This window comes from Bos indicus x Bos taurus, chromosome 6, assembly GCF_003369695.1.
Source record: "Bos indicus x Bos taurus breed Angus x Brahman F1 hybrid chromosome 6, Bos_hybrid_MaternalHap_v2.0, whole genome shotgun sequence".
NCBI classification, from domain to species: Eukaryota; Metazoa; Chordata; class Mammalia; order Artiodactyla; family Bovidae; genus Bos; species Bos indicus x Bos taurus.
In genome coordinates, this window is record NC_040081.1 from 15,778,288 (window position 1) to 15,793,924 (window position 15,637).

Genomic DNA, 15,637 nt, shown 5'->3' on the forward strand with positions numbered 1-15,637 from the left:
TTCTCAAGAGGCAGGTCAGGTGGCCTGGTATTCCCATCTCTTTCAGAATTTTCCACAGTTTATTGTGATCCACACAGTCAAAGGCTTTGGCATAGTCAATAAAGCAGAAATAGATGTTTTTCTGGAACTCTCTTGCTTTTTCAATGATAATAACTATTATTACTATTAATTTATTCTAACATTAAAATTACAGGGAGGCCTGGTGTGCTGCAGTTCATGGGGTCGCAAAGAGTCAGAGATGACTGAGTGACGGAACTGAACTGAACTGAACATTAAAATAACAGTTGCTTCTGATCTAGTGGAGGAACTAGGCAAAACACCAGGTCATTGATACACTGTAATATATACCATGATAGGGAGAAAGAGAAGAGGCCTTAATCTCATGTGCCTCTTCATCAAACTAGATGAGTAGTATGTTTACATATAAGGAAATAGTGAAACATTCCCAACGGTAGCCAGTGCACAAACAGAACTATAAACTACACTGGAGAAATTTATCGTCTATTAGGACAATATTCTATGTCTCTATTTGATTGAAATGAGCTCACATTTAAAATGAAATTAAACCACTACAAAAAAAAAGTAAAGAAAATGTTTTGGTAAATGTGTGAGTTCCTCTTATTTCAGACTTTTCCAGAAGTCAGTGGGTTTTGAGGTACATCCATTGGTAAAACACTCGTCACAGGCATTGCTTGGGTAGTTTGACATTTGAACATGGCAAGCATCGCCCTTCGAAACCTATAATAAAAAGGGAAAATCTGGCATTATCCCATGATGACTTGGAATGCTTAAAGAACTTTCAAATATGACTAAGATGCCACTACTGCCAATTAGCATCTCCAAATAAATTTCTGCTTCCAATTTTAACATATCCTATTGAGACCCTTTATAAATGTATTATAAAGTATACAGTACAAATAAAGATCAATTTTGCACCACTGATTGTAAACACTGCAATAACTATGTCTAAGATGACAATGTCAGTTGCAAGGAGTCATTTACTTGAACTAAGGATGGGTATTTCAGACATTTATTCTAATGAGCAAAGGCAAGTTTAATGCCTGACCTTTCCAAAATAACTACTAATAGACTCTAAATTTAAGATGTGTTCTTTATTCTTCTTATGTGGTCTATTTGATCTTAAGTTTTTATGTTTCTTCATATACCTATTGCTAAAGTTGCTTTCCCAAACATGTGCATAAATATATAAGCTTAATAGAAGCAGCACTGGCAATCCAGGATCAAATTATCAGTACTTCACATCTACTGAGATTTTCTGGTCAAATATTTAAGCACAGTAGATTGGTTCAATCCATCTTTAAGCAGTAACAGGAAATGAAGCAGTCTAAGCTGCCCTACCCAGAGGCTCAAGGGTAAAGAAACAGCCTGCAATGCAGGAGACTCAGCAGGAGCCTCAGGTTCAATCCCTGGGTCAGGAAGATCCCCTGGAGAAGGAAATGGCAACCCATTCCAGTATTCTTGCCTGGAAATCCCATGGACAGCCCATGGAGTCGCAAAAGGGTCAGACACGACTTAGCGACTAAACGACAAAAGCTGCACTGAGGAGGCAGGAAAGAAATCCTTGCTCAGAGGCTCAACAAAAGGGGAAAAGGAAGAGTCTCCATTATCCTCAGTGACTACACAGTCCTGAAGCCTGTTATGTTAACAATGAATTTTTCTCTTGCATCTGAATGATATGTCTTCCTTCTAGTAAATATACAGTTATGCTACCCACATACGGAACCCAACTGGCCTTGCTTTGTCCACTTTCCAGTAACAGAATCACTCTTTTCTTTGCAAAACCTTCCAGGGTCATTGCTGCCAGAGGGCCATCAAAGATGAAACTTGCATTTGGGGATGCTTAGCTGGTGGAACTTGGTCTTGAAATTACCCATGATCATTTCGCCTCCATGAGGGAAGAGTCTGTCACAGAACTGGAGTCCTAGACATTTCAGGTCCTGAATACTTCTGCAGTGCAGTTGCATGAACCAAATAACTCTTAATTTCACCTGAAGCGAGTTTATGTCATTTACCTCCCCCAAAATTTAGAACATTATCCATTGCCTTTCTAATATTCTTTCTGTATACACTTTTTTTTTTTTAGTTGAGAAGCATTTTAGACATGACTTACTTTTTATTAGCAATCACATAAATACAAGGATTGTAGAATGTAGAAGATTTTGCAAACAGAGGAGCTATGATGGCCATTGAGGGAGGAATCTTCTTTGGGTCACCAAAAGATGCCCATAAGCACACGATGGAATAAGGGGACCACGCCACCAGAAACATGAGTATCATTATCACAGACATCTGTAAAAGAAATCAGTATTCACCAAGCCCAATAACTAAAATATCAAAATAGCTAGTATATCTAAAACTGCATGAAAAATTATCTGGATTGGAACTTGAATAAGTTTATGATGTTGAAGACATAGAGGAAACACTGAAATTTTCCCCTCATTGTACTCTGTTAATGCACCTAAAGCCAGCTATGATAACTGGAGCTTGTGAAATGGATGAACTGGTTCATGAATGTAAAGAATGCCCTTTTTCTGCTGGTGAGCTGCGGAGAATACAGCTGGATTTATCTTTTTTGGGTTACTGAGCTTTTCAGTGCTTGTTTAAATTTTACAACCCAGGCTTGAGCATCTCCTCAGCCAATCTCAGTCCTGGACATGGTTGAAGAAATCTCTCAGAAAGTAGAAACCAAGACAAACAAACAAAACCCCAAAGAGAGACAGTGTAGGAGAGAATATTTAAGAAAATTAAAAGATAAATCCAGGAGATTAAATATCCAAATAAAAAGAGAATAGAGAAAACAAAAAGGGCAGTGAAATTCACGAGAGAAATGATACAAGGAAGCTCCCAGAAGGGGAGATCTGAGTCTCGACATTGAAAGCACTCGCCCCGTACCAGGTACGTGGGTGAATAAAGAGCTATACCAAGGCACATCAGCATCACATTTCAGAGGGAAAACTGGAGACACAGAGAAAGTGACAAGCTTCCAGAGAGAACACAGACCACCAGGAAACTGTCAGTCTTCTCAGCAGCAACACCTAAAACTGAGAGACTATATAGTAATGCTTTCAAAAATCTCTGAAAATTAGTTTTCTACTTTGAATTCTATGCCAAGTGAACAATCAATCAAATATAATAGGAGCATTAAGACATTTTCAGGCATGCCAAATCTTAAAAATTTGACTTCCCTATAATGTTCTCAGGACTCTGTTAGGGGATGTGTTCCACCAACTGTGAGAAAATCAACCAAAAAAAAAAAAGGAAGACATGCAATCCAGAAAACAGGTGATCTGATCCAGGAGACAGGCCAAAGCATTCTCAGCTTGTGATAAAGGAGATGTGGGGATACTGACTTTCTAGGTAGTCATCTTAAAGAAGAGCCAGTGTAATCTGGAGCAGGAGATCTGGGGGTGTCAAGAGGATAACTAAGAAAAGGATGAAGTCAATTTAGTCTCTGATGCATATGAAAATACTAAGAGGAAACTGAAGCGTCTATTTAGAGATGAATTAGGAACAGGTACATAGGACTGCCAGGCTCCCCTGGTGGCTCATACAGTAAAGAATCTGCATGCAATGCAGGAGACCTGGGTTCGATCCCTGAGTTGGGAAGATCACCCTGGAGAAGGAAACAGTTACTGACTCCAGTATTCCTGCCTGGAGGAGCCTGGTGGGCTACAGTCCATGGGGTCACAAAGAGTTGGACACAACTGAGTGACTAAAGCTTCCACTTTCCAAAATCACTTCATTGTCACACAGAACAGTCAGGAAACAAAGCTACAGAGAGATAGGGGGTGGAAAGGGAGGAGAGAGGGAGAGAAGAAGAGAAGGGGAGAGAGATGGACAGAAGACAAGAAAGAAAAAGAAAAGGAATGAACTGTTAACTCCAAAGGGGGAATAGTTGTATAAAAAAAAGAAATATAAGTCATACAGCCCTACAGAGATCTGCAATAAATGAAATTTAGATAGTCACAATAATGTAAAATTGACTTTTCATCTAGCCAAATATTAACATTTTATTGACAAGATGAGAGGTGTTGGTGGGGAGAAGGAAAAGATGATGGTATAAGAGAAAGTCTTTGTTCACAGTAGGAAATCAAGAAGTAGCAGCAAACAAAAATACCTGAAACAGGAGATAAGCACATTGTTTAGAAATATGGAGGCCAACACTAGAAAAAAGAGCCAGAAAATAAGAACTGGGAGTTGGGGAGAGATGACTACAGGGCCAAGGAACCATGTCCGTGTAGAAGCTTGATTAAAGGATTTTAATGCCTTACCTTTGTTACATCTACCTGATCTGACCAATCTCTGTTGAGGTACTCAGTGCAGTTATTAGTACCATGATGTTTAATGGATTGAGTGACATGGTAATAACAGTAAAACATCACTGTTAAGGGCACGATAAAATTTATCGCAACTACCATCATCGTGTAAGAAACAAAAGACCTGAAAGTAAGAAAAGGAAATAATTAAATCATGACATTAAATCACTATTCATCTAACGTACTAAATAGGGGAAGGGAAACAGAATAATTAGCAGAAGTAATACTGGCATTGTCTAGTATTAGTAAACAGCTTAGGAGGTACATTCGACTTTTAGTTCATTCAGACTAGGGGTTGGCAAACTATGACCTGTGGGCAAATCCAGCCTGTCGCCTGTTTTTGTAAATAAAATTTTATTGGAACCACAGTCATTTCCTTACTGTCTATGGCTGCTTCCACAGGCAGAGTTGAATAGTTGCAATGGAGACAACCTTGCCTGTAAAATCTAAAATATTTATTTTTTGACCCTGTACAGAAAAATGTTTAGACTTAGATTTAGTTTGAGAGAAATTTTCTGTTTACTTTTCTGAGTAACCTTTCACTTCCTTTAATGAACTAAATTACCTTCTTCTCCTTAGTAAACATAGAAGAGCATCACTGATGAGTAAGCGATCTTTGCAGCGACTGCACTTTTGCTGTGTAATTCTCAGAAGATGCTTTAGCACCAGAAAAGAAAGCCTGGGCTTTCTCCAGAACTTTCTCCAGTCCTTTTCCCCTCAGGTCCTACCTCTAAGGTGCCGCTAAAGGAGGCTCTGTATCCCCTTTGCTGCCAAAGGACAGAAAGGAGGGAGCAGAGCAGGGAGACAAAGGGATGCCCTGTCCTTGCAAATTAACATAATTCACGTTTCTCAATTCATCTCTAGTCGGAATCACATCATCTAAACCAAGGAAACCCTTTGCCACACTCTATATGAGAAACATTAGATCTGAGGTTAAATTTGAAATGGTGAAAATGTGTCTGTCTGCATTAGAAGCGTTTAATTATAAACTGCATACATGTTTCTTACACATCATTTTTCCGCCAGTTTATGGTACAGGTGGCCCCAGTAGGATCTGGGGCATAACTAGCCCACCCAATGATAGGCATCAAAGCCCAAAACAGGCCATTGGTCCAGGCCCCCAGAATCATGCTGATGTAAGTGTTGGCGGTCATTCTTCTTCCTATTAACAAATACATGGAATATTAAATCATTTCCCAATGATGTGATTCATATCTTCATCTTGTTTTAACTGATTATTCAAAATTATCACCAAGAGCACTTTAGTTCACACAAAACCTATGAATTCATATTCTGGAAAAAAATAACATTTAAGCTGAAACTTGAATGACAAAATGATGAATCAGAGGATAGGCAGGGAGAAGCACTAGGGAAATAGCATTTACAAAGGCCCCAAATTGGGAAAGGGTTTCGCCAGTACCCCAAAGTGACAAGATCCCAGGCTATGCTGCAAGGTAGTCAGGAGTCAGAACACGCAGGTCTTGGGGGCCGTGTTATGAAATGTGAATTTTATTCTAGGTGTAATAGAAAACCACTGAAACTTCCAATCAAGAATTATCAGAGAAAGAAGGCTGACCATGTCACAAGTCACTACATTTATTAATACATTTTGAAGTGAAGGTGTGACAAGCAGAACTTAGGCAAATGGGTTCATTGCAAAAGCTGAGAAAGTGCTGTACCTGCATCAGGATGGCAGATGGTCAGGTATCGATCCACAGCCACGACCGTGAGCAATCCAATACTTGCCATTCCAAAAAAAATATTCAACCCAGCATAAATCTGAAAATCAAAATTGGAACGATTCCACCATTCTACACACCCTCCCAAGAGACATTTATACTTTTATCCCACTGCTAAAATATATTTTAAATACATTAAATAGTAAATAAATACATTGAGTGTTTTCTATTTTGTGTGTGTGTTCCGTCGCTCAGTCATGTTCAACTCTTTGCATGCTGACTGCTCTGTCCATGGGATTTTACAGGCAAGAGTACTAGAGTGGGTTCTATTTCCTCCTCCAGGGAATCTTCACAACCCAGGGATCGCACCTGCATTTCCTTCACTGTAGGCAGATTCTTTACCACTCAGCCACCAGGGAAGCACCATTTTCTATTTTACTAATGTTAAAATACATCATCTATTGTCAAATTGTAAATGGCTTAATAAAGGTACTTATAGAAAACATTCTGGGACTTCATTAATTAAAATAAGCTTTTTTAAAAAGCTAAGATTTAAAGTAAAACTTCTATACATACTCTAAAGAAGGCAAAACCAAACCATAAATCAAGTGCAGTGCATATAACCAACAAAAGACTGGTATTCAGAAAACAGACAATTCACTAAGGGGAAAAGACAAACAGAAAAATGGGCTATTCACACAAGAGGAAACCAGAGTGCCTATGACATAAGATATACAATCACATTAAATATTGAAAGAAATGCAAATCATAAGATATGATTTTACATCCATTATAACACTACAAATTTAAAAGTCTGACAATCCCAAGCACTGGCGAAAATGTGGAGCAACAGAAGTTCTCATAATTGGCACAATCATTTTGAAGACTAATTTGGCCACACTTGATAAAGCTGACGTTGTGTTATCTACAACCAAACCATTCCTCCTCTAGTAATGTATCTAAAGAAACTCTCATATACTGCAGAAAGAGACATGTATGAGAACATTTGTGATTTAAAACAACTGGGAACAGAGAATTCCCTGGCAGTCCAGTGGTTAGGACTCTGCACTTTCATTGCCAGGGCCCTGGGTTCCATCCCTGGTTGGGGAACTAAGATCCCACAAGCCCTGAAGCACAACCAAAAACAAAAAGCAAGAAGCCCCAAACAACCTGAAGGTCATATTGCGAAACATCAAGATTTGATAAAACCTGTTGATGCATAAATGGGTATTCACTATTCTCTACCGTTTTCATTTTATTCTCTACAGCTATATAGCTTAAAACAGCAAACAGTTCTAAAAAAATTGGGGCAAAAGTCATTTCTGCAAACTATATTAATTTATTTTCTTGTCAGTAAAAATTATAGTAGATATATTTACCAGCAATTCTCACAAAGAACTTACCACAGTAAAAATTATAGTAGATATATTTAAGAGCAATTCTCACAAAGAACTTACCACAGAAAAAAATCAACAACATGTAGTTTAACTATATTATTTAGACATTATGATATGGTCATTAAATATTTTATTGTTTCAAATGAAAGCAGAGTATTTCTTTTTGAATTTGCAATATACAAGTTTTTATTTGAATATGCAAATGTTCACTTTTCTTCTCTAACTGATTTTTAATTTTTTGCTAGTTTAATTTTTTCCTTTAGGTTGGGGAAATTTTGAAAATATAATGATGGCTACTGCTTTCATTTCTCTTATTAAAGAATATATTTCCCAGTCACTCCTGAAGCTATTTTCAATGAGAGCACCATATCTATTATGCTACGTAAAACTATTTGATTTTGTAAAGAGACTTAAACTTACAAGTTCTTAATCTAGTTCATTTTGCTTTGATTCTAAGGATCTCTGATACCTGACATCCTGCATATCCAAATTTCCAGCTTCCATGCAGATCTGAAGCAGCAGACATGGGGTAGCCAATGCTACTGACCCCTATATCAGTAACAGCCAGGTTGATGATAATTGCATTTGTGGGTGTCCGAAGCTCCTTGAACTTAATGAAGATGCCTAGAACAATTATGTTGCTGAGGATACTTATCACACCTGAGAACATAAAAAAATCACACACTTCACTTAATTTGAATGTGCAAAACTAAAATAAAAATTAAATATTTAAATTCCTTCAGAAACAAAGCAAATTCACAAATTGGTTTTGGTTCATTCACTGGAAGAGCTCCAGCTATTCTTCAAACTAGTTGCAATATTGTCACAGCCCTCTTGTGAAAACAGAAATATAAAAATCAAAACACAAAGAATCTGCCACTTGTATAAACCAGCACCAAAGGCTGGCATTTAACAACATCACTATTGATCACTTTGTCCTTGAAGTGACTCCCATTGATACCAATGCTGATTTTTAGGATACATATAGTTGTGTGTGTGTGTGTGTGTGTGTGTGTATGACCATATAGTCTCCTTTGGCAGCTTTATTTCCTTTCCTCCTTCCTGAAGATGGAGGCTCTTCTTTCTCTGTTGTTTCTCAGGCCTCAGCTATCATTCTATCCTAACAGCACTTCTGTCACTTTCTATTCCTGAAATACGCTCCAGTCCCTCATCCCTTTTCATACAACTCATTGCCATTAGACATTTATTAAGCATCTACAGTATGTAAGATCATATGACTGTTTCAATATTACTTAAAATTTAACATGTTCAAATCTGATTACACACACACATACACATACATCCCTAAATAAGAATGCACACAACAAGGTTTGGCTAGGTAGACAGGAAGTCAAGTTGGCTCTCAGATCCACTCAGAAACCTCACAGGCCATATCACCCTAGTGAAGTTTCCACAGTCTGGTATCTGACTCTTAGCCCTGCAGGTCCAGAGACTCAATGTTGTCAGTGCCCCAGAATTGGCTGGATTCAGGTAGACTGATGACTGAAATTCTTAATCTGAATGCCAATGTATTAATTTACAATGAGAAATACTGTTGAGTAGACTGGATGTGAATGTTAGCCTGCTTAACACCCCATCTGAAATATAAGTTTCCCATCAGCCAGATGTAAGCCACACTAAGTCCTAACAACTGAGAGAGGGTAGAGCCATTACCAGACTCCTCGGGGCTAAAGGAGGGGTAAAGGACAAAAGGAATAGAGGGTGTTCACCATCATGAAGAGAACTCTGTTGAGCAGACCCAGCTATTGCCAGAGAGAAGGAAGGTTTCCAAGTACCAACACACAAAGGTATCAGCTAAGGAAGAACTTCTATTATATCAAAACTTCCTTTCAACATTCTGTTATACTAATCTTCCAGGTTCCTGTTCTTTTCCTCCTGCACGCTGCTGGCAGAATAAGCTTGCTACAACATAGAATTAACCCAGACTCTTCTCAATTTACTCCCCAACATCTGTGGGATAAAAGTTCACATGTCCCAACCTGATACCCCAGTCTCTGCTTCAAACTGTTTTTACCTTCTCTAAGCAAATGTTCACACTTGTCAAAGAAGCCCTCCATCTAGTATATATCAGACACACCAGGCGTGTGGTAAATTTCAACTCTCATGTCTCTCACTTGGAACACCCTACTCCTTTACCTATCCAAATGCTACCCACGCTTCAAAATTCTGTTCAAGCCTGATTCTGCCCTCCAAGGCTTGTCTTCCTCATAGTATCCTCTCATCACTAATAAATTTTCAAAGTACTTGTCTATATTATACTTCATCTTACGTGATGCTATATTATTTAACTCTTATATTCCTAATCTTCCTGTGTAAATTATAGGCTTCTAATGGCTTCTATGTTGAGTATGTGACATATAGCAGATTTATTTAATAGATGACTAAAACTCATATTGCTTAATATCTATTATTCCTGCAAGCATAATTAAGATACAATGATATAAAATTTGATGATTCTTTGGCTTATTATTTTTGCATCCAGTATTGTAGCTCCAAAAAGTTTAGTGAACTGAAGAATCTTTCTGGTTAGTTACAGATTTGTTGATTTTTTTTAAAAGTCAGATAAAAACACAGTGTAGTAAATTTGTTGCCTACCAAACTAGAATAAAGTAATTGTACTTATGGGGTAGTTTTAGATATAATGTGGGGAATGAGGGAAACAGTTTAGTCCTTTTATTTTCTCTGCAGCTGTCTCAAGCACTGTGCTCGATTTTCTAGCTGTGAAAGGGTTAGTCAATTGTGTCTGACTCTTTGACTATAGCCCACCAGGCTGCTCTCTCCATGGGATTCTCCAGGCAGGAATACTGGAGTGGGTAGCCATTCCCTTCCCCAGGGGAATCTTCCTGACCCAGGAATCAAACCCATATCTCCTGCACTGCAGGCAGATTCTTTACTGACTGAGCAACCATGGAAACCCATGTTTTCTAATGAGTAGACAACAGATTATTTAGTAGTTAGGTCTAAGTTCACTTAATTTAGGGACTTCCCTGGTGGCTCAGAGGTAAAGAATCTGCCTGCAATACAGGAGACACGGGTTTGATCCCTGGGTTGGGAAGATCCCCTGGAGAAGGGCATGGCAACCCATGCCAGTATTCTTGCCTGGAGAACTCCATTGACAGAGCACCCTGGTGGGCTACAGTCCACGGGGTTGCAAACAGTCGTACATGACTGAGCAATGAACACACTTTCACTTAATTTCCCTTCGGCTTCTGTGGCTCTTCTCCAATCTCTTCGGGAGATCCTTCTCAATCTACTTCCTGGTCTTTCTTTCTTCATCTCTACCTTAATAAACATACACATTGTCCAAGTTTCTGTCCTAGACCTCTTTCTTTTCACATTCAACATACACTCAGTGAGTTCAGAGTCAAGGCTATATGCTGATACTTTCCAGATCAATCTCATAAAATTCAAACCCATGTGTCCAGCTTTTTATGGGACTTCTCTCAAACTGAACCCAGAGATTTTCATTCCTGCCCCAAACATGTTCTTCTCCAGGTGTGAATAGCTTCACCATTTATCCAATGGCCCAAAAAAAGAAACCTACTTGTCATCTTTGATGCTCCCTCATCTTCTCCCCCAGTCTCCACATCCAACCACCATGGATTCTAAATTCTAGCTCTTTCTATCTCCATTGCCACTACTTCCTCCTCAGAAGCCTTCTTAACCTTTACCATACCTCCTACCCAGGGTGCCTCCTACCTGGTCTGTTAGCTACCATTACAGCATATATCTAAAACGCAAATTGGATCATGTCATTTAGTGGCCCCCTACTGCCTTCACAGCTAAGGTTCTTCATTAGCTGGTATGCAGTCATTGTTTCAGCCTAATATCTCTTATCCTTTAGCCTATAATGCACCCATAATGAATCTATTTCAGATCCTTAATTCACCATGCCTTCTTACCACCAGAATAAACTGGAAAAAGGGAGAGCTTAAGTTGGTAAAAGTTTGTAAGAGCTAAAATCCAAGAGAACTATTAAATTAAAAATGAAATTTAAAATGAAAAATAGGCTTTTTGTAACAGTAGCAAATGAAATAAATGCTTTGACTAAACTTTTTTCCTCATAGTCTTGGTTTAAGTGAGTTTTGTTAAAGGTGGGGTTTTGGGAGCCCAAAGAACAATAAACATTTAAACAAAAGCATAATGAGGCAAGACATGCTCCCTTCAGTTCACCTGCTAAAAATACAACACATACACATTAAAACTGATCCTTGTGATTATACATGAGGGTTCTAGAGCCAAAGAACCTGAGTTCAATACTGGTGTAGCTACTCAGTAGATGTGTGTGTGTTGGTAAAGTTGCTTAAACTCTATCAGTATAAATGGAGAAAATAAAACAAATTTACTTACTGAATTAGTTTAAGGATGAATTATTCCAAACAGGTAAGTGCTTATAGCAGTGCTTGGTATATACCAAGAATTCAAACGATAACATTAGCAGTAGTGGTGGTGATGGTGGTTGTAGTCGTGGCAACAGTAGTAGCAGAGTCATCATTGTCATAGTAAGACTGCTATTACTGTTATTGTTGTTACAGGAATAAGAACACGAGAGAACATTTTCTTAACAGGAAATCTTCTTTGCATGCTTCCTTTGTAACCAGATCAAAAAAGATAGCTTTTCTTGGTCATCTACCAAAAACTAACCAAACCAAAAGTTTGTATACAAAGTGTTCCTGTGTAGCTGTGATAAGGAGATTATCTCATTAAGTAGCATATTGTTTTCTCCTTTTGTTGCAACACACACAAAAAAAGAAAACAGAACTCACCCAGGGCTTATCATACAGAGGTATTCAAATGAAAAAGTTATTAGCATATCACTAAAATTTATGAAAATTAACTGAGGAACCATAGTTTCTAGCAGAGAAGTGATACTCTAGTTGTGAGTAATGGGGAAATTAAGCAATTATAAAGAATAAACTGGGTATAGTAGGATTTGCTATGCTTTTACTCTACTTTTGAATATACTTACAATTTTTCATAAGTCAATCCAAAAAATAATAAGAGTTACTTCTAAAATTCATTAGTATTTGTCCAACATACACTGTATATCATTTAGGTATATTTGTGCATTTTTTTTTTTTTTTACTTTTCACAACAATCCCAACTGGTAGCTTATTCTTATCCCCGTTTTATAGATATGAAAATGGAAGAACAAAAGGATAAAGGAACTTGCTCACTGCTGCAAAGAGACTAAAAAATGAAAACCAAACTTCAGTTTTCCAAGACAGCATTAAAAAACAAGCTCAATCATCAAACTCTGTCCTCAATGATAATACAATCTGCTCTCTCTTTTTACTACTAATTTTCTTTCCAGGATCTTTCAGTCTGAACTAGATTCTACCACTGATGACAAAACTACAGAAAGTATGTATGAGAACAGTAAATGCCATAAAAATACATTTTTGCCACAGTGCACATTCTCCCTCAATAAAAATTCATTTGACAATATAATAACCACACATACAGATGATTATTTGTTTTCTAGAAAACTTTTCTCAGCCCCATCTCACTGCCTATCAAAATTCAAAATAACTTGTTAGACTAACCACCATTAACAATGTTTCCATTTATCCTTTGACCTATATTCTCTTATTTGATCTTTACATCCTTATTTATCACATGCGCACAACAACTGAGAAAGGATAAGTGACTTGTCAAGGTTGGCCAACAGAACAGAACTTGAAACACTATCTCTGAACCCATGCTTCTTCTACTACCTTATGCTAAAAACCACAGCTTGCCTTCACTCATTCAAAAGCAAAATAACTGTTAATGGAGTAAACATCCATACCTGCAGTAATCAAGTAAGCTGCAACAATGTTGTGTTCAGTCTGTGAAAAGACAGAGCCATTTTCATTTTTACAGTCTGAACTGTTGCCTAAATTATTCCTTAGCATTTTGGAGTGAAGATATTGAGACATCCTTCATAATGAGCTTTCAATATCTACGAAATGTTTCAAAAGCCAGTGAGAGAAAAATTTCCAAACCAATCATTTCCATCTCCACTTAAAGACCTCAAAGAAGGGCCTTTTCATAGAGGCTCTCCTTTAACAACTGTAATTGGGCTACAGAAGAAAGGATTTTAATCCCCAGAAGAAGGGAAAAGCTTACTAGCAAAATAAAGAGAAATACCAAACAACACACATTTTAACCAATTTGGGCATCAGTTTGTATCCAAGGAGATTATCAAGTGCACACGTCCCATTCAAACAATAAACAAACTCAGAAAATCAGATCAGGACCTGAACTAACTGATTTCTGCTGGAAATTAAGAGTCAGCATTAGTCCTCTAAAACTATACAGGTTAAGGTGGCTGTTTCCTGTTGATCCTTCCAAGTTTTCCACTCCAGTTCCTTTTGTTTTTTCATAACAATTTAAATCATTAGAGATAAAGAAGCAATCCCCTCCAACCTTACAAACTTCACTCTCCTAATGATAATAGCTTCCTGTATATTCTTTTTCTTTGCTTATAGAAACATTTATTTATAGAACTATTTAATGTTTCCTCCATTTTCCCCCCCATTCTTTTCAAAAAATGGGGTTATATATATACAAAATAATTCTGCAATTTGTTTTCCCCTAAAGCTATACCATAAATTCCAGGTCAAGAAACCTAAATCTAAGTTATTAATAACTATATATTTCAAAGCACAGATATAACATGATCTACTTCATAATCCACCTAAGTTCATTTACACTACATTTTGATATGCGTCAGTTGTTATCTGGTTAATAATCATAGCATACACCAGCAAAGTATCTAGAGTGAACAATTCACCTCATAAACTACAGAGCAATTCTAATATTCTGGATTATCTTAACTCCAAAAGTGTATTACATAAATGGATGATAATCTAATATGAACATTTATTGTTAGAATAAGATATCCCTACCATCTTTTTTCTTTGTAATTTTTTATGCCATATATTATAAAAATCTGATTCTACTCAATAGTGAAATTCCTAAAAATCGGCAATTTAAGAAAAATGATAGATGCACCAAAGTTAACAGTGTAAGTATATAACAGAACCACTAGAGGGCTATATTTACCCTCTTAATTCTATAATCTTAGCATGGCCTAGCAGGAAGGGGACACAAGGTAGTCCTTTTGCCTCAATTTTCAGCCATATACTTGAATAAACTGAAGAAGTTGAAATCAGGTGGGTTCATCTGTCCCAGATCTTACAGCTACTAGTATTCAAATTTTTATGACACATATAGTAATATTGTGAAGAGTATACTAGAAAAGTGAATCTCATTAGTATTCCAATATCAAAATATTTTCAAACAACCCTAAAGCAATTAATGTAATCCTAAAATGACCTCTCTATTTAAAAAACCATGGGTTACTAGGTTTCAAGTCTTTCTCTTTTTTGCTTTTTTTTTTTTGCAATCACTATTCACTCAAAACGTTTTGAGTTTGCTTTTGTTCATAGTTTCTATCTTTTCTGTAAAGGATTATGCCTAGTTAGTTGTACCACCATTTAAACTTTCCAGAAATAATTAGCTCTATTTACAAAAACTGAAGAAAAATAATTCCAAAGATGACTATTCGCTATTGATAAAAGTTTTACAGATTATGATTGTGATAGGTACATTCTAAATAATTTTTTATGCTTCCTTCATAAGTCACATGGAAAAACTATATTGTGATGAGGCTTAGAATACTAAGAAATATAACTATAAGCATGTCAAGTTAACACAGCTCATGATTCTTCGATTTTATAAACTTTAACTGGCCTAAAATAAGTCCTCCTTTCATAACTCTTCTCAAATGCTCAGGGATACCAGGTAATATTGCTTGTATTCCACTAAACCTTTTCATTGCTATGGCAACAACTACCATTTTAGCATGATGCAAGCACTCAGAAAGTTATTCGGCTAACATGTCAAAAGATTTAATATGTTAGTAACTATACGTGAACCGTGAACTTCCTGATGTTCAAGCTGGTTTTAGAAAAGGCACAGGAACCAGAGATCAAATTGCCAACATCCGCTGGATCATGGAAAAAGCAAGAAAGCTCCAGAAAAACATCTATTTCTGCTTTATTGACTATGCCAAAGCCTTTGACTGTGTGGATCACAATAAAGTGTGGAAAATTCTGAAAGAGATGGGAATACCAGATCACTTGACCTGCCTCTTGAGAAATCTGTATGCAGGTCAGGAAGCAACAGTTAGAACCGGACATGGAACAACAGACTG

The 15,637-nt window shown here is 37.1% G+C and overlaps 1 protein-coding gene across 1 annotated transcript; it reads right to left on the reverse strand.

Moving 5' to 3' along the window:
- Positions 1–201: 201 nt before the first annotated feature.
- Positions 202–15,416, reverse strand: RRH (retinal pigment epithelium-derived rhodopsin homolog). The gene is made up of 7 exons (XM_027543840.1): positions 13,226–15,416; positions 7,883–8,073; positions 6,017–6,116; positions 5,346–5,499; positions 4,293–4,461; positions 2,132–2,310; positions 202–738 (listed from the first exon to the last, which is right to left on the reverse strand). The coding sequence occupies exons 1-7, from the start codon at positions 13,353–13,355 to the stop codon at positions 624–626; spliced, it is 1,038 nt and encodes a 345-aa protein (XP_027399641.1). The 5' UTR covers positions 13,356–15,416; the 3' UTR covers positions 202–623.
- Positions 15,417–15,637: the final 221 nt, after the last annotated feature.